Source organism: Macrobrachium nipponense, chromosome 1 (genome assembly GCF_015104395.2).
Source record: "Macrobrachium nipponense isolate FS-2020 chromosome 1, ASM1510439v2, whole genome shotgun sequence".
Taxonomy (NCBI): Eukaryota; Metazoa; Arthropoda; class Malacostraca; order Decapoda; family Palaemonidae; genus Macrobrachium; species Macrobrachium nipponense.
Window position 1 is genome coordinate 85,424,444 of NC_087200.1, and position 19,793 is coordinate 85,444,236.

The 19,793-nt window shown below is 34.7% G+C and overlaps 1 protein-coding gene across 4 annotated transcripts in view; it reads right to left on the bottom strand.

Moving 5' to 3' along the window:
• Positions 1-8,031: 8,031 nt before the first annotated feature.
• The window catches only part of LOC135219427 (choline/ethanolaminephosphotransferase 1-like), a 433,147-nt gene continuing 421,385 nt past the window's right edge, over positions 8,032-19,793 (bottom strand). For all 4 annotated transcript variants that reach the window (XM_064256204.1, XM_064256203.1, XM_064256202.1 and 1 more), the window contains one exon: positions 8,032-13,368. In XM_064256204.1, coding sequence (XP_064112274.1) covers positions 13,180-13,368 — 189 coding nt within the window. In that variant the 3' untranslated portion in view covers positions 8,032-13,179. The remainder of the gene's footprint in view (positions 13,369-19,793) is intronic.

Genomic DNA, 19,793 nt, shown 5'->3' on the forward strand with positions numbered 1-19,793 from the left:
TCTCGGCCTGGTTTTCAAGAATCAATCCTAAAAAGAAAAAAAAAAAAAAACTGTATTTAGATAACTGGTTTTACTTTGGAACATGCTGATTCTATTAAATAAGAAATCTTTGCCTTCAGCAAGAATCCCTTTTAACCCTTTTAATGTTGGGTTTCGAAAATATAAGGTTCCTTGTTTTGTTTGTTTGTATGGTGTTTTTACGTTGCATGGAACCAGTGGTTATTCAGCAACGGGACCAACGGCTTTACGTGACTTCCGAACCACGTCGAGAGTGAATTTCTATCACCAGAAATACACATCTCTCACTCCTCAATGGAATGGCCGAGAATCGATAAGTGTTGGACAGTCATTGGTGTTTGCCATCCACTACGTTTCATTGGGTATGAATATGGATTTGACATCAAATGACCGCTTGAAAATCTAGTATGGCCTATACATAGTCTTTAGCTCATTCTCTTTGAGATGATGACATCCATTATTGAACTTCACTTTTTATATTTCTCAGTTTGTTTGTAGTTGGCACTGATGTCCAATCTGTTTGCCAGTCTTGATATAATAAAGCCGTGACAGAGGTCACCTTGTCTGACACGGGCGTGTGTCATTGTTGATGGAATAGTGCAAGTTAATATGGGAGCTTTATCTGCTCTTTCGTTTCCCTCAATTCCCACATGTGCTGGAATCCAACATATTTTCATTACCTAATAGTTCTGACTGAATAAGTTTATGTATTTTTATTTGGTTTTGTTGTACAAGGTGTTTTTATAGCTTCTATAGCACCTCTTGAGTCACTGAAAATTATGGTGAAAATTGTTCTCTTCTCTGATATTAAAAGTCCAGTGCTATTAGTATGGCTGTGAGTTCTGCAGTGTATACTGATGCTATTTGGGGAAGACTTATTTTAACTAATTTATCTTTTGAGAATGCTGAAGCTCCCACTCCTGTGTTGTTTTTCGATCCATCTGTATAGATAACAAAGTTGATCTCCCTTCTTCTGATGAGCTCCAACGCATGTTGGCGGTATATCTCTGTGTTTGCCATATTCCTGTTTAGAAGATATGATAGAGCAGTACATATTTTTACTCATCTCAAAGTCCAGGGTGGTGGGAGTTCCATTGCCGGATGGAAAACTGGTGTAATATTATGCGAATTCACTAAATATTTGGTTCTTTGTGGGAAAGAGCTAGCACTATGGTTTCCAAATCTTTTATTATAATTCAAAAAGCAGGTAGCGGCGGGAGATGTTCCTGCTTGAAGGGAAAGGCCCCTATGCACAGTTCAGTTGAGGTGATGTTTTAGGGGTAATATACCTGCTTCTACTAACAGGGAGTTTATAGGGGATGATCGAAATGCTCCCATGCACAAATGTATTCCTTCATGATCCAATGCATCTAATATTTTAATGTAGCTTCTGAGACAGATGAATATATTGAGGAACAATAATCTATTATAGATAGTACTGTTGCTTTGTATAACGCTAGAATGGTGTTACGTCCAGTTCCCCATTTGGTATGCGATAGTTTTTTTCAACATGGCAAGGGCTTTTATGCCTTTTGCTTTATTATATTTGAGGTGTGCTTTCCAGTTCAGGTGCTGATCACACACCATTCCTAGGTATTTAACATTTGTGCAGAATTTAATTTCGGTATTATATAGTTTGGTGTTTTAACCATCTTATATCTTTATAGAAAATTATTGCATTGAAAATTGGAATCCTACTGAATTTGCCCAGTAGGTAATATTTGTGATGGCTGTATTGAGGGTTCTTTTGGCATGTCGTAGTGTGCTACTTGTATAATACGTATATGGCAAAGTCATCGACATACAAGCGGTTTTTAACTCCTTTTGGTAAATTTATTGTAAAATCATTGATTGCTAAAGCAAATAAGAGTACAGCTTAAGAACAGCTTGTCAAAGATGTAGGTCTATAATTGGGTGGATTACTTGAATCTTTCCCAGGTTTGTTTATTGGGATAATGATGGCAAGTTCCATTTATCAGGAAAAACACTTTTCATCCAGATGGTGTTATAGAATTTTAGTAAATATGATTTGGCAATGGGGGCTAGTCTTTGTACCATTTCAAATGATATTTTATCAGAGCCTGGGGCCGATGGATGGCATGAATCTAGAGCATTGTTTAATTCATCCAAATTAAATGCATAATTATATTCTAGATCTTCAATACTAGTTCCAAAATTGAGCATGGTATTTTTTCCTTGTGTTTTTATATTTTGAAAATTTTCATTTAGATTGGAGTAGGCACTTATGTTTTCAAAGTGTTTCCCTATTAGATTAGAGATTTCATATGGGTCATGATATAGTTTCCCATTTTGGTTTATTGCACTTCTTGGGTGTCTTGTATGTTTTCCATTAATTTTCCTTATTTTTTTGCCAAATATCTTTCATAGATGTATTTGTTGACAAACTTGATACATAATTTTTCCATGATAATATTTTCTAAGATATTAAAAGTTTTCAAAATTTGGCATTATATTTATTTGTTATATAATGGTTTAATGTACTAATTGATTGTTATACAGGGCGATTCAAAAAGAATTACCCTATTTCATGATTAAATATTTTATGAAGAAAAAATAGCAAAAAATAAAACTTATAATACAAGTATTCTACAAACAGTCAAGTTTTATTTCACATGTTACAAGTCCTCAATATGGCCACCCCTTTCGGCACGAACAACATCAATACGATATGAGAATTCTTCCCAAACACGTTGAAGCACATCAGGATCAATTGAATCGATCTCTGTTGTTATTCGATGTTTTAAGTTTTCCAGATGGGGCGCCTCCCCACTGGAGCTTATCAGTTGGAGCATTTTTAAATGAAAAACTGCCTCTTTGTTCCGCCATTGCCAACTGACCTGTTTGGGAAGAATTCTCATATCATATTGATGTTGTTCGTGCCGCAAGGGGTGGCCATATTGAGCACTTGTAACATGTGAAATAAAACTTGACTGTTAGTAGAATACTTGTATTATAAGTTTTATTTTTTGCTATTTTTCCTTCATAAAATATTTAATCATGAAATAGGGTCATTCTTTTTTAATCACCCTGTATATATTGATGACCACTATCTTGTTTAGAACGTTTGTATGGTTGGGCAATTTGTTGAGGGCTTTGAGCCGTGTCTTTCTCAAGTCTGCTAAGATTTTGACTTAATACGTGTTTGGTTTTGCTTAAAGTTGCTCAGGTTGGAGTCCACCATGGGACAGGGGGATTTTTTTGGGTGTGCTTCTATCAGCAGCATTTATTATGAAATCCGTGAAGAATTCACATGCTGTATTGTGATATATTTCTGGTATGTAGATTATAAATGTCCCAATGTGATTTTTGGATATTATATTTACAGGTGGCAATATTTTATTATTATTTAAATAAATAAGGACTATGGAGAAGCGGTCACTGGTATATGAGTCATCCAGGACATTCTACTCAAGTCTTTCAGCTAAGTCGAGTGAAGAACAGGTTAAGCGGGTATTAGAGAAATAAGTTGGCACATCACTTTCATTTAGGCAGCATAGGTCATGCTCCAATACGTATTTCTCTATTTTGTTCCTGGTGTGTCAGCAGGGAAACTGTTATCCCAAAAGGGACTATGAGTGTTAAAATCTCCTGCTTTAAGTAGGGGTTCATATAGCTATTAAGTAATGCTGGTAGATCACTGAAATATTAATTAAAATTTGGTTGGTTGTATAAGTTACAAATTGTGATCATATTTTTATCTGGCATATATAATTTGATAGCTGTTATCTGATATGTTTAAAATTTCATAGGTGATACTATTATGAACATACATTGCTGTGCCTAGTTTTCCACCATCAGTTGGTGAATAACAAGCAATTTTGTACTTTCAAATGTTTGTGGGGTCTATGTTATATGGGTACATACATATATTGGGTTGTGGTCTCATAGGATTCTTTGAATTCACCCAGATGTAGTCGGGTTAAAAGGCCATTTATATTCCATTGGATAATCTTATATTCCATTACTGGGAGGAATTAAGTGTTAAATTCTGTAAATTGATTGCCGATTTTACCTTGTCTCGAAGTTTATATGCATTTGAATTGATCCCACCTATGAGGCACTCATTACAACCACAAGACGAAGCATGTTTGGTGATGTTAGTTATTGGTTCAGAAGTATTTGATCTTCTAGCTTTAGAAATTTCTGGTTTTGTAATTCTATTAGTCCTTTTCTGTAATGATAAGGAATGTTGGTATGATGGGTTACTTGCTTTATTGTTATTAGTGAAATATTTGGGTCTTGTGGATGGTTGGCATGAGAGTGTTTTATTTTGGTTTGGTTTAATGTTATGATTTTCATTAGCATTATCTGTTGGGAATTGTATAGTGATTGATTCTTTACTGTCCAGATGTTGGCTGTTTGATTGGGATTGAGGGTAACTGTGTATTTCCACTTGTGATTAGGTTAATACAATATCTTTTTTTTTAAATTTTCTCCTGATGCAGTTGGAGTTTCTTTGGATTGATTGTAATTTTCAATATTCAATTTTTTTCCCTTAAGTGAAGCTCATTTCAGTATTCTTTTCTTTTTGTCAGTTTGATTATTATTATATTATATTTGACTCCTCTTCCATTGGAAGGTCTTTTCCATGGATATCTGAATCTTCAGTGTTAGTAATGGTACGAGTAGATATATCATCATGCTTGTTTTGGGGTTCAGTATTACTGACATGAGAATTAGTTTGTATGCTTGCATTATCTGGCTTGTTATTAATGTGATTGATATTTAGATTTTTAGTTATATTTGTGAAAAGAGTGATTTTTAGATGGATTATAGACTCCTCTTACTTTTGGCTCAAGTCTAGCTTCTTTGACTTACAGTCCTGTTCGATTTATTAACAACTGAAGTTCTGTGTTGTATAGATAAAAGGAGCATTCCCTAGATTTAGCGTGATGGGATTGTCCACAGTTAATACATTTTGGGGATTTACATTTCCAATTAGTAGTATAGGTGTCTGATGCAGACACTACGCATACTGCTTTATTATGGCCCTTTTTGTATGTGCGCCCATGCTTTGATCATTGAGTGCACTGAAGTGGTTTTGGTATAAATGGACGCACTTCTCTATTTTGTCCAAGAATTTGTATTTTGAGTGGGAGATCTTGGTCTGTAAATTTTATTTTTGCAATATTAATTTGTTTATTTTTATCTTCCTACTTGGAAGTGAGTAGACTTCTAAATCGTGTATATTACTGAATCTTAATATAAGGGAGTCAAGTATCAGGTGTTTTGAGGGTAGTCCTTCTTCTCCAATGTTGGGTAAAATGACTATCCCTTGTATATAATTTAATGTTACGACTTATTATTGACATTTTCGTGCCATTTATTTCTTTATATCTAAAAAGGTGGTAGATTGTTTTTTGGTGGTTACTTAAAGTAACCAATCATTTTCTTTGATATATCGGCATTCCATTTCTTATGTTGGACATATGTTCAATAATTTGTTTTCTAGTATTGCTGTTGATATTTCATTTTCAGCTTTAAGTATTAGAAATCTCGACCAGTTATCTGGTCCAAAAAGCTTAACAAAATGCACCAGTGTTGGGTTAAGATCATTTCTATTTCTTTTTTACTTTGTTGTAGAATTTTTATGGGCCCTGACGGGTGTTTTGGATCATATAATTTATTTGGAACTGGATGTTCCTTTGCTAGATTATTATCTTGAACTGACTAAGGGAGATTTGGGGATAAACTTCCAATGTTCATCAACTGTGCCAAATTTTGTCCATCAAGGGGGGGTCCAGGGATACTAAAAACTTTAGGTCTATTTAGCACAATAATCAAAGAAAAAAATAATACATTTTGAAAAGACATTGGCTTTTATTGAAGTTACATCTTCCATCAATGGCACAAGCGAGAAATAACTCCGAAATGTCCGCATCCCTACCCTACCCCAAAAGGGGATGGCATAACACAATTAGTAAGGCCCAACTGTAAGCAATACCTGCTTGGTAGAACTAAGAGTATTACAATAATACAATTAGTCCAATCCTAATCACGTCATGAGCAAACCAAACAGAATGCTGAGAGTTCTAGTCCTAGAACCAGGCCCCCCTGGAATCTGTGGTCCAGCTCCACAGAATAGTTCTGCCTGGAAACCCAGGTCCAAATATTGTTGGGTAGACGATGGATCTACCAGTTCTCACTAATTAGCTTTGGATTTAACTTCAACCCAAGCTATGATATGTTTTCTTATTTGTTAGATATGGAAAATTTTGACAAAAGTGGAAAAATATACAAATATTAACCCAAAAATATATAATGTTATATGGGACTCTTAGGTTCGAACCTAGGAAGAAATTCCTGAGGTTCGAGAGCCCCCTCACCACGTCAAGGTGGTCCCAAAATGAGGGGGTATGTAAAGTTGAAAATGGCTTCCTGGTAAGGAAATGTTTTGAGCGGCATATTATTCTTGCAGCAACAAACAATATCACAAATCAGGTACCACATGGAATTTAAATTAGTTTATTTGACTTCACATATTAATACTGAGAAACAATCTGGTACTTACCAAACTTAGGTCCTTTGGATTAATCTGAAAATACCAACTCTAACTGGAAAGCCCACATTACACACATCAAAGCCAAAAGTATAAATGCATTAAAATTGGTACTAAAACAATCAGACATAGCTTGAGGGCTGTCATATAACAACGATAGTTACTTTAGACTATAAATATCGATTCCAATTGAAGAGTTCAGATTCTGCATGAGTATTAAAGTCCAAATAAGCTGAAAGTTGTGAGTCTCTGCTCTCGCTAACCAATGTAACTTAATAACCATGCAAAGTGCAATGAAGATGTGACTTACCAATGTTTATAGAAAATAATCCATTGATAAAATTTACCCCTTTTTGATTGTCTAAAGTATTTGCCTGCAGACACCAGTGTTATCTATCATAAAAATGTGTGCATGCCTCGACATGTCATAAGCAACATAGAAAGGAACATACAACATATAAAGGCTCTAATTATGGAATTAAAACAAACAGATCAAAATCCTTCTCTGGAGTAGAATTCTCTGCAATATCATTGGTTGAAACTAAAATTTTCTTTACCTAATATGTATTACACCTGTTTTCACAGGTGTTAGTCTAAAATATGGTTGGCAATTGAGTTACTGAAGTCATGCCATCACAGATATTTGCAATTTTCAGTAACTGAAAGTGCTTTAAAAGCCTCTCAAAATTATTGTCATATGTTCAACATAGGAAGTTTTTGCTCCACAAATTATATAAAGCCAGTGTTCAAAGCAGCACACTGTTCTCTTTAGCAGTACCTGTCATTATATGTCCATTACCCTCTAAATATATTGAAAAAAATACCTGAACTTGATCAATAGGTTTCCATTATACATATGTTTTATTAAATCTTCTACTGTCCAGTAGATCATATACCACTTCTATAACATTCAAAACACAACATAAATTTTCACTATGCTGAACCCCTGCTCATGCAGGCATTAGAGTAAATTGAGATGCAGATGAAACAAGTGTCTACAAATAGTATGATTAAATCCTATTTAAAAATTCTTGTAAACTACTGTGATAACCCACATTGCAATTATGGCAGTCATGGTTACACAAAAAAATTGTGTTAACACATGAGAATTGGAAAGCCCTTGTTTTTAGCTCAGTAATATGCACAAACTAATTGGTAACTAACTGTAAGGGATGATAAACAGTATCTAGAAATGGAAGCAGCCGACAACCTAAGATGCTGCAAAAATCTCCAGTAATGCCTTCAGTATGAGGTATACAAGGCATCACATACAAAAAGGGTTTGGAGCATGGAAGGTAAATTATTCAATCACCCATTACTATTAGCTTACTGTAAATCTATTTGTCCATGAATTTATAACAGAAGCTTCAATCACATGTTATATGTTAAGTGTTTTGTATACCAAACTTTTATTATTAATTTTTTAACAAGCTATAAACAAAGTGTAAAAAATCAATACCAACGTAAGAAAAATATGGGAAAGAATAACAAAATTATACTATCAATAATATATTAATGATTCAGCAAAATATGGATCTACTCTTGTATTTTGTTCTATGGTGTACACTGAGAATACAGAAAAATGTCAACAAGAAAAATAAATACACTACAACAGAACTAGTTTATGAAGTAAACAATTTACTTGTAAATTAACTGAAAAAGTCATGGGTAATAGTGATGGAAACTGGGTTACAGACATCTTAAGTTTTCTTTCTTGTTGTAGATGGGCGGTTTATCAAAGAACAAATTATATATTACATCAATCCTCAAAATAAGATGACTTAACATTAATCATCATCAAGCAAAAGAAACCTTTTCATGTCATGAACCTCTCCTTAACTGCATTTATTTTTTTAACACATTCAAAAAATAAAGTTTAAACACTTCTCTACTTACAATGTGAGTAGATAATGTACACAATATTTGTCTCAATTATTACAGCTCACATGCCTTGAATCCGAATTATTAAGACATCTCATGCAATGCAATAATGAAAAGAGCTTATAAGAGTAGGAATTACAATATATACACAAAACCCTACATTTTTAAGTGGAGAAAATATACGTATTGATAATTGTGTTAATAGCATGACAAAATTTTTCAACATTGAATATAGAAAAGGAGAGTATGAGCTAGTTTACCTCTTGTATTGTATCTATGCTTATTGCCCGAATGGGATCTTTCTACTATGTAAGTTTTTGATAATACAGTAGTTATGCATCAAAAACAATTAAAACAAGTTTTGAAAAGAACTTTATGGTAGTCAAAAAGATAAATGTAAATGTTGCCTCTTCCTTATCCCTGATAAAAATGCACCAGCAAGTAAAAAGTATAATTTCCATTATAACATGAAAGATATCAAATCTGAATAATGATGGAAATGGTAAGATCCACATATGAATAAAAAAATTTACTATCCATACAGCCAATGAAAAAGAATGGTTTAAAAAACCATGAAAACATAGCTCAACAGTGCTCAATATACACTTCAATAAAAGTTTATAATCAGACAAATTAAGGATAACTGCGCTTCTTACACTTTATAAAAAAGGCCTATCAAGCTTCATGACTTAATTTCTCCTCCTCTGGCATTCTAGCTTATTGAACCTGCAAATTTGATGAGCTGCCTCTGACACTACTGCTGTTGTTAATATGAACCTGATTAAGAGATATTACACTTTAAAACTAACTGTTTACTTGAACTGCAACTTCTTCAGGAACCCTGAATCTTGTGAAGTTAAAAAGCAAGGAAAATCTAAGAAATACCTGTGAAGTTAGAAAGCAAGGAAAACCTATGAAGTACTTAACAATTTCAACCATCATAAGCTTTTGTAATAACTCAAGGATTATCTTTGTAACCACTGAAAAAGTTTACAACTAACAACAGTACTTGAAATTATAAAGCAAGAAAGTGAACAGTCAGAGATAAGCCTATAAGATGCGTTAAGCCAAAATAACAAGAAAATACAAGTCAATATTGTTGGCCTGTATTTCCTAATAGAACTAAGTAGAGCTGTATACGATGCTTATGGTCATGCAAGAGAAATATACCTAGTTTCCATATACATTCTATGAAAGCAATAATCAGTAAGTAATTATAGTTGTGGTCAATGAGTTTGAAAGTTACATCATGGCCTGGAAAACCTAACATCAAGAAATTAGACATACTGTTGACTGTTCAACTTACCAGGGCTCAATAACAAAATCATCAAACTCACTGGCCCTGGTTACTCACCAATATAATATAAAGTTTTATATTGGAATACTGTAGTTCCCTAAATATTCAAGCAATTAGATGTGAAATATGCAACTGGGAAAAATGTACCGTACTTAAAATCAGTTACTTTTCTTGAAGTACCAAGCAGCTCTAAAAATAAACTACTAAAATGCTGTTAGAAGCATGTAACAAACCCTGCTTTTAGTTAATAAAGCAATGAAAAGAATGAACAACTGATATAATGAGAAAACTTTCATGCAATTAAAAAAAGACAAGAAAGTATTCCTAGGATGCAAAACCATGACATAGCACCATTCCTTCTCAAATTATACAAACGTTTATTTTGGGAATCTCCAATCAGAACCAATGTACTGCAAACTACACTTTTGACCAATGTAAGAAATCCTTAACAATCAATTACTAATAAACAAAAATCATGCAATTACACAATGGAAAAAATCTCACAGTTACTTTGTAATATGAAAAAACTTCACCAGATATTTCTACAAGTCAATATATCAAAATACATGAGCTTGTGGATTTCCCTATTTGACATACCAACATTAATTTCACTACTGTATTTTATATGTACCTCACTAGTCAAGGGGGAAAACTCAAAATAAGACATTTACTTCAAATTCAACTAAATGATTCCCTTGTATAAAAAAAATCAATGGAAAAGGTGAAAAGAAAAACTGATCAAACCATAATTAACCTACACAATTTATAAAACACCACTGATAGAGTTGTCCTATTTGTGATTTTTTTAGGAGATAATTTTTACCATTTCTGTCTTATTAATTTTCTATAATCATGTTGACATACTGTAAGATGAACGCTAGACGAAATGTTTTTGAGCAAAATTATCTAAGTAAACACCACTGAAAAATACAACCAATCTGAACACACTGGTCAATCAAAATACGACAATGGTACTTTTGAAGGTACCATTCCATTTACCTGTTGAAGATGTTGAATGATTACCAATTAAACAAAATGCTTTGACCAATTAAGCAATTTGACAATCTAACAAGGGTACTCAAAATACAAAAGTTCAACATTACAATGCAATTTACTTGGCAAACATGATTTCTTTATATAATAAGACATCAGAATCAATTAGTCAATGATGTGACTTGCATCACAAGTAAACTAGAATAAAATCCTAATCTTCAAACCAATCAAAACTACTATGAAAATTATAAACTTGCACCATACAGTTAATTTCTTTTTACTAGCCACATAAAACCAGTCACCAAAAGACAATACAATCTTCAGCACTCAAGACACAGTGATAACAAATACCAATGTCCATGCAACACAAACTCAAATTCAGAGAAAAACCAAAGCACTTCAAAAATGTTATTAATCAATACCAAAAAAAAGTTTTAATCATTTATACAACATGTGAGACTTATAAATGCCTAACAGCTGACTCACCTTCAAGGGGAAATATATTCGTTCAACCAGCAATCAATGCCTAACCTTCCTCAAAAAGAGTAAACCATATAGTACCTATATCAGGGCTGTAAAACCAAGAAACTAAATATATAATAATATATTTAAGTCACCTGTAACTCTTCACCTGTCACAATATCTATCAGGATGAAGAATTGTTTGATTTATCCTTTATGTCATTTTAAAGCATTTCATTATCAAGGAGAAAATATAACTAAGCTTGAGTGTATAGTCACAGCAAGTTAATTTACAGTGCACCTCCCAATCAATTCACTGCAAAATACAAGTGCTAACAATGTAACTCACTTCTTTCAACTGAGAGAATGAGTTACCTCCCTTTTCAAGAAAACAACGCTATAGTACAAGGAGCTTCCTGATTAAATGTATGAAGATAAAAATAAGAGTCATCACAGCTATCAACTTGTAGTCAGAGCTCCTAAAGTCTCTTGTAACATAACATACAGAAGCCCCTGTTACATATACTTAAGCAAGAATATTAATAAGCCTGAGAAGAATATTTTTAAACACCAGAGTAATATATACTTTTAAGAGCACAAGAAGAGTCATCTGGTGTGACTTACATACACATCATCGAAAAAAGATAATGAGAGCAGATTTTCTGTGTGGAAAGATTAAGAATCTAAGACTATCATATATACCATTTAGGACATCTTATCTAATAATCCTTTTATGCAATGTATCACCACTAAAAATAAGTTTGAGAGGTTGTTGGTAATGATGAAATAGATTGTCTTAAGTGTATGTACATTACAAATATTAAGCTCAGTTTGTACAGAGTACAATAATATATTTAACATGGACTTGAAGATGTCAGGGAAACTAAGCTATATCAGGGTATTCAACTACCTTCATTACTTGTGCTGGCATGTAACAAGAGACTTATTGAAAAGTTGTTTTATGAAAGGTCTACAAATAATGAGTTTCCCACCAGAATACTTACTTTTGCCTCCAAAAAATTAACCAAGCCATTTTCAAAAGTTAGCTCCTGAGATAAAAACACCTTTTTTTTCTTATACTTTTAATCAGAGTGAACGGTTTAGAATTTAGCTTTGGTAATTTGTATAGAAAATTTTCTGAGTAATAACACCATGGTACAAATAGAACAGTAATATAATTAAGGTAACACCACAGATTGCATACTATCATGTAAACTTCAAAAAGATCATCAGCAGATAAAATGCAAATATTTATAAAGGGAGCTCATAACCGGGAATTTTCCCTGGATAAGAAATTTCAAAATGAAATGTAAACCTTCAATAAATGAAACACTGCTACACTCCGAATGTTAAAATTTTAATTTTAGTGTGCCTTCTTGTCAAGGACTAGGTTTTATTTCAGGGACCATTACATTACGTATATAGAAGTGCTAACCATAAACCTAAGTACGCGTAATCCAAGAAATTATTGGTGCACTATCCATATTCATCAGAAAATTATGCAAAACTATATTTTTCTCTTCTATAAAAATAAATAAATGAAAAAGAGAAAAAAACAGTGCAAATAAAGGGTTACTCAGGGGTGTTGTCCAGCAGAATCATCCCCAATTCCACAAAGAACACTAAAAACGCAAAAGAAAATGTTACACAGACACTTACCAACATAAAATATTGAATAAAAATCCAAACAATAATTGCCCTAAATAACAAATTACTAACTACAAAAAGACTGGAATATTCTAGTCACAATATCTTTATAATGCCAATATAGATACTTCTCTGATCTACCTTCCATAATTACAGTTCATAAATCATACACTGCAATAAAATGGTGCATGTGAGTTACATTTTCCTCTTGGTGGAAAACATCATTTTAACATAAGTTCACAAATCCTGGAAAACTGACATAAAAAGACTTGAATACCCCAATCTTACATTCTGTGACATTACTTATATACAGTATATATTCATATATAACTTCTCTTTATCTACAGCTATGCCTATTTTCTTTAATTACTTTTAACCTTTGCCTTGCTGCGAGTCATATACTTTGAACTACCATTTTTTTCAAAGGCAGCAGAGCTTGTACTACTTGCTGGACGCTTTGGAACAATGGTGAAGAGGGAAATATTTAAATGATGACAAATTTCCAGGCAGACCTCCTGGCAATATTTTATAAGGTCGTAAATAACATAAATCTGAAAGAAAAAGAAAAATAATCAATTATCTTTTAAAAGAAAAATAATCACATCATGTAATATCAAAAACTGAATAATTTGTTACACTTCCCTGATCAATTATTTTAACCCAGCATTTCATTTTATGGCATTTATCATTTATATGACTAAATAAGAATATGTAATGAGTCATGAGAATTTGAATCATAAATATTTTCAGTTTAAGGTTATTAAGTGATAAACTAAGCATCCACTGTTAATTGGTTTTAGAAGGCACAACTAGTGCCTAAAATGAGTACCAAATGTATTTTCCCTTTACAGCATACTAATGTAAAAAAAATTAAGAGGCAAAAATTTAATCCGTTCCAGCCCTCTAAAAACATCCAAATCATCGATAATAACAATGGAAAAAACATGTTTCTAATTGCTATACTGTATAGACATACCGTATACAAACACACACAAAATGATATAATAAATGATTACTGTGATATGAAATAAAATGTGGTTTTATTATGAGTTCTTACCTTCGAGACAGACGATAGCAGCTAACGGCGGTGTGTGAGGATGCGGGAGGGAGAGGGGGAGGGAAAGGGAGTTGGACGGTACCGTATTCAATACTGTTCCTTACACATAGCGTAACACTTAAACTTAAAATTAACTTAACTGAACTTAGCTTAAGTTTTTCTTTAAACTTTTTACTCTTTGATTTGTGTTTATTTAGTGTTCTTCACTTAGTCTTTTGCCTCATTTTCACTTTCCCTTGCCACAGGCCTTTTCCACGAAAACCTATCTAAGGAGCTTTGTTTCTGCCTCCCTTTCAAAATGTTGCACAATGAGTCAGGCAAGTGTCATTAAAAACAGCTGAAACACGACCAGTAGACAATTTATCAGGGAGTTTCTTTTCAATGAAATCAGAAACATCTTGCCACTTAGCCAACACTTCCTTGATCTCCCTTGAAGAAACAAATTCCTCCGGTTCGACTTCCTCCTCGCTACTTATCTCTTGCAAAACCTACGAATGTTGCATCGTCTGTAGCTCGATCAACTACTCAGTCGTGAGTTCTTCTTGATGCTCCTCGACAAGGTCGTTGACATCTGCCTCATCTAGTTCCAGCCCCATGGACTTTCCTAGAGACACAATCTCTTCCAACACAATGGGCTCGGGCTCAGCTTGCGGATCAAACCCTTCAAAATCCCTTTCAGCTACAGAATTAAGCCACAATTTCTTCCATAATGAATTTAAGATTCTTTGCGTTACACCCCACTATGCATCATCAATAATTTTCAAACAATTAACAATGTTGAAATGGTCCTTCCAAAATTCATGAAGGGTGAGGTTGGTATTATCTGTGACATCAAAGCATTTTTATTTTTGAACAAATGCCTTGTGTACAGCTTCATGAAATTAGAAATGACCTGTTGGTCCATAGGCTGGAGGAGTGGAGTCGTTTGGGGGGAGTTATAGGACCTTAATGCAATCAAATTTATCAAGAATGTCATCTCCAAGACTTGGAGGGTGGCCAGGGGCATTATCTAGGATGAGAAGACATTTCAATGGCAGGTTTTCTTCCAGCACATATTTCTTGACTGCTGGACCAAAGGCCAGATTTACCCATTCCATGAAAAAATGCCTAGTAAACCATGACTTTGCATTAGCTCGCCACATTACTTTTTTTTCTTTCAAGACCTTGTGACTCTTGAAAGCTCGTGGGTTCTTGGAGTGATACACCAACAGTGGCTTGATCTTGCAGCCACTGCTGACATTAGCACTTAAGATTATAGAGTTAATCTATCCTTCATGGGTTTATGGCCCCGCAGTTTCTTCTCTTCAGCCGTGATGAATGTCCTCCGTGGCATCTTTTTCCAAAAAAGGCCCATTTCATCACAGTTGAAGACTTGATAAGAGATGTAACCTTCCACAGCAATAAGTGAAGCAAAACGTTCAACGTACTTCTCCGTGGCTTTCGCATCTGAGCTCGCAGCTTCCCCATGCCTCACAACCAAGTGGATCCCAATTCGCTTTTTGAAATCATCAAACCATCCACGACTAGTTTTAAACATCTCCCTAGCTGGCACTGATGTCTCCCCACTCTCAGCTGCTTCCCTTTGTTTCAAATCTTCATAGATTGCGCTGGCCTTCTCACAGATGATTGCCTCAGTAATGTTATCTCCTGCCAGTTGCTTCTGCTTAATCCACAGCAACAGAAGTCTCTCCATCTCGTCATTTATATTTGTCAGTAACTTAAGATATGATAGTTATGACTTTGGAAGCCTTTGTGCTCTTAATAGCATCCTTCTGTTTGAGGATTGTACATAATGTCAATGTATTCCGCTCATAATCACGCACCAACTCACTCATGTGGACACCAAGCTCATGTTTCTCGATAATTTCATGCTTCATTGCCATTGTCATCATGCGTTTTTTCTTCTCACGGCCAACCTTGCCACTCGCTTTCTTGGGACCCATCACTTATTTACAAAGAATGTTCACAAATACAGTGAAAATCATGTAAATAACACAAACACAACACAGGAAATGCTCAGGAGACGTGTATAGAAGTCGACGACCATGTGAACTGAGCGAGTGAAGCGGGCTTAGAGCGCTCCCAAGTGCTCAGCCATCTAGCATTAGGATCTGCAAGCGTGCTCGTATCTCAATGCAAAGTTTTCCCCAGAGGTTGGGTCGTATCTCAGAGTGCTCATATGTTAGAGCGCTCATATGTCAAGGTATTACTGTAATTCAAATCAGACCACCCGACAAAATGCTATTTTATATGTTTTACACAATGGTGAACTTGTAATTTAATTTTACAATATATGTAATTGTAAATAAAGAAAAAATCAAAATTACTGTATAAAAAACTTTATTTTACCTTTTGTTTAAAAAAAAAAAGGAAAAATAAATTTACTATGGCCATATTTCTTGGAATGCAGTACCCTGCAGAAACATCAGTGCTCTCTCTCTCTCTCTGCTATGTTGTTATGTTATGTTGTGCTTCAACATCAGCTAATTGCGTTGCACCAATACCATCATTGCCATTATTAGTGTTAAATAAAACATACCTCAAAGCTACATCTTTTGTACATTATCCAAGATGGGTTAAAAATGCAGCTTACCTTTATATCTAAATGTAGTAAATTTTAAATTAAATAAAGGTGTGATTTTGTTTTTACTTATGAAAGTCTCCATTGAAAATTGGCAAATTTTTAACATGTCAACTGTAACACAACTCTTAACCCTCTTACGCCGGAGCGGTAAATAAAAAATTGACTCCCGTATGCCGGAGGGGTTTCGGAGTGAGTGCGGAAGTGGAAAAAATATTTTTTTCAAAAAATCACAGCACACTTAGTTTTCAAGATTAAGAGTTCATTTTTGGCTCCTTTTTTTGTCATTGCTTGAAGTTTAGTATGCAACCATCAGAAATGAAAAAAATTATCACTATCATATATAAATAATGCGATATATGATAGCGCAAAAAAAATTCATATATAATTGTATTCAAATCGCGCTGTGCGCAAAACGGTTAAAGGTAACAAGTTACTTTTTTTTTCGTTGTAATGTACACTAAATTGCGATCATTTTGGTATATAACACATTGTAAAACGATAAAAGCAACACAGAGAAAATATTATCACAAAATTATGCATGAATTCGTAGCGTGTGGACGTAAAAAAATATTTTTTTTTAAAATTCACCATAAATCGAAATATTGTTATAGAGACTTGCAATTTGTTTCAAGATGAAGGTAAATGATGGAATATTACAATACTGTAAGAGTTTTAGCTTACAAATGCAGTTTTCGACAATTTCGGACAAGTTAAATTTGACCAAATGTTGAATTTTTGTTTAAAATTTTTTTTATATGCAAATATAAAAATATGAGAAATGCTACAACCTTCAAATATTTTTTTTTATATTGTGCATGTTTTTGCGCACATATTTATATATAAAACTCTAAAAAAGCGTAATATGAAAAGGCACAAATATTAGGAGAATGTGACCTATGCATTTCGGAGATTTGCTGCCGAGAATCGGCGCATGGAGGGAATAAAATAATTTATTTCAAAAATTCACCATAAATCGAGATATTGTTCTAGAGACTTGCAATTTGTTTTAAAGTGAAGATAAATGATTGAATATTACTAGACTGTAAGATTTTTGATTGAATATTACTAGACTGTAAGATTTTTATGTTACAAATGCGTTTTTCGACCATTTCGGTTGAGTCAAAGTTGACCGATCGTAGTGTTTTTCCTACTTATCGTACTTTATATGCAAATATTTCAAAAATGAGAAATGCTACAACCTTCAAATATTTTTTGTTATATTGTGCATGATTTTGCACACATTTTCATATATAAAACTCTAAAATAGCGTAATATGAAAAGGCCCAAATATTAGGAGAATGTGACCTACGCATTTCGGAGATTCGCTGCCGAGAATCGGCGCACAGAGGGAATAAAATAATTTTTTTCAAAATTCACCATAAATCGAGATATTGTTCTAGAGACTTGCAATTTGTTTTAAAGTGAAGATAAATGATTGAATATTACTAAGACTGTAAGTAATTTGCTTACCCAATTTACCAAATTTATAATATTACCCAAAAAATACCATATTTATATATATATATATATATATATATATATAAGTTATAGATATATATATATCTATATATATATATATATATATGTGTGTATATATATATTATATATATATATATATATATATATATATATATATTTTAAAAATATATAAAATAAATATATATTTACATTTTTTTTTTTCGATTCTGGTTACCAATACAGAAATAAAGGAATGCAGGTGACACTTCTCTTTTCGCATACAATGAAATGTCTTATTATTATTTTATCATGCATAGATACGGATATATAAAAAATTGTAATAAATATAAAAATAAATATAAAATAAATGCAGAACACTCACTCGTAATCCTGACTCTTCGTCTATTCTTGTTTCTCCCTCCTCCATTGAAGAAATCTTGCATTTTTTTCCACTCGACATGATGAGGTACAGGTGGGGAGGAGGGAGACGGGCACCCCTACTGCTGATGGACCCGGCGGCCCGTGCGCCCTCCGCTGTCGGTTTAGGGGGCGCGCTCCAAATACGTGACTGGTGTGGTATTTACGGTCACAGTTCCCTATCCTGCAAAGAGCAACTTTGCAGAGCAACTTTGCAGAGACAACAGAAGAACCGGGTGTCTCTCCTTCTGCCATTCATATGGCACACCCGGCACCGTTTCTGACTTCGCCCTTCTAAGGCCTCCAGTATGTGATCCCCTGGCTGCAGCCGACACACAGGGTCCACTACCCGACGAGAAGCGGTGATGGCGGGGCCGGCACCAAGAGGGGCGTCGTCAGCAGGGGCGGCGGCAGGTCGACCGAAGTTGGCCCTCCTATCTGCCCTTTCCGCTAGGGGCAGATCTGCAGCTCGGGGCAGGGGGTCAGTCATGGAAGGCCACTCATCGGGATCGAAGTTGATGAGGGCATTCCCGGCTTCCTCTAGGAACTGTAAGTGGGTCAACCTCAGAAGATTGTCACCGCGGTACCCACAGTACAGTATGTAGGCATTTTGGAGGGCCAACTGAAGGATGTATTTGAGGAGCTTCTGTGTCCACCTTCTGGTTCTCCTGGTGAAGGGATAATACTGAATGAGCTGATCAAAGAGATCAACTCCTCCCATGTGCCTGTTGTAGTGCCCAATGACGGTAGGCCGCTCGATATGAAACTCCTCAAACACAACTCGGCCCTGTCGACGTGTCTTCTTCCGCTGTACGATCTCTTCTTCGATGGGTTCATGACTCCTCGTAATCATGGGACGAGTCGGACACCCTTCCAACAGATGACTGAAGACAGCCCCTTACCGCCGCCACTCTGTCTCTCCTCTTGCCAGGTGTTGCGGATGACTAGCAAACCTCTTGAGGACATTCGGGGCCCCACGCACCAACCGAAGGGTACCACTGACGTGCACACCAGCTTCATACAGTTCCTGGGCCAGGGATACCGAGTTATAATAATTATCCATAAACAGGTGATATCCCAGGTTACGGAAACGTCCCACAAGACTGAATACAGTGTCACGCAGCGTGGAGAAGACCCCAGAATACACTTTAAAGTCCATGACGTATCCAGTGTTGGCCTCGGTAATAAGAAAAAATTTCACACCATATTTCTTCGGCTTCTTGGGGTTATACACTTTTATACTAAGATGTCCTTTGTAAGGCATCATCCCCTCATCCAAAGACAGGTTCTTTCCAGGAATCACGAGATTTCTACACCGATCACGAATATAATCCAACACTGGGCGCACTAAAATGAGGTGATCACTGTTATTCCGGGGTATGGCCCTTCGGTTGAAGGCGTTGAAATACCTGTCCAACGCCAGGAAATTATCACGGGACATAACGCCAAGCACATTGGGC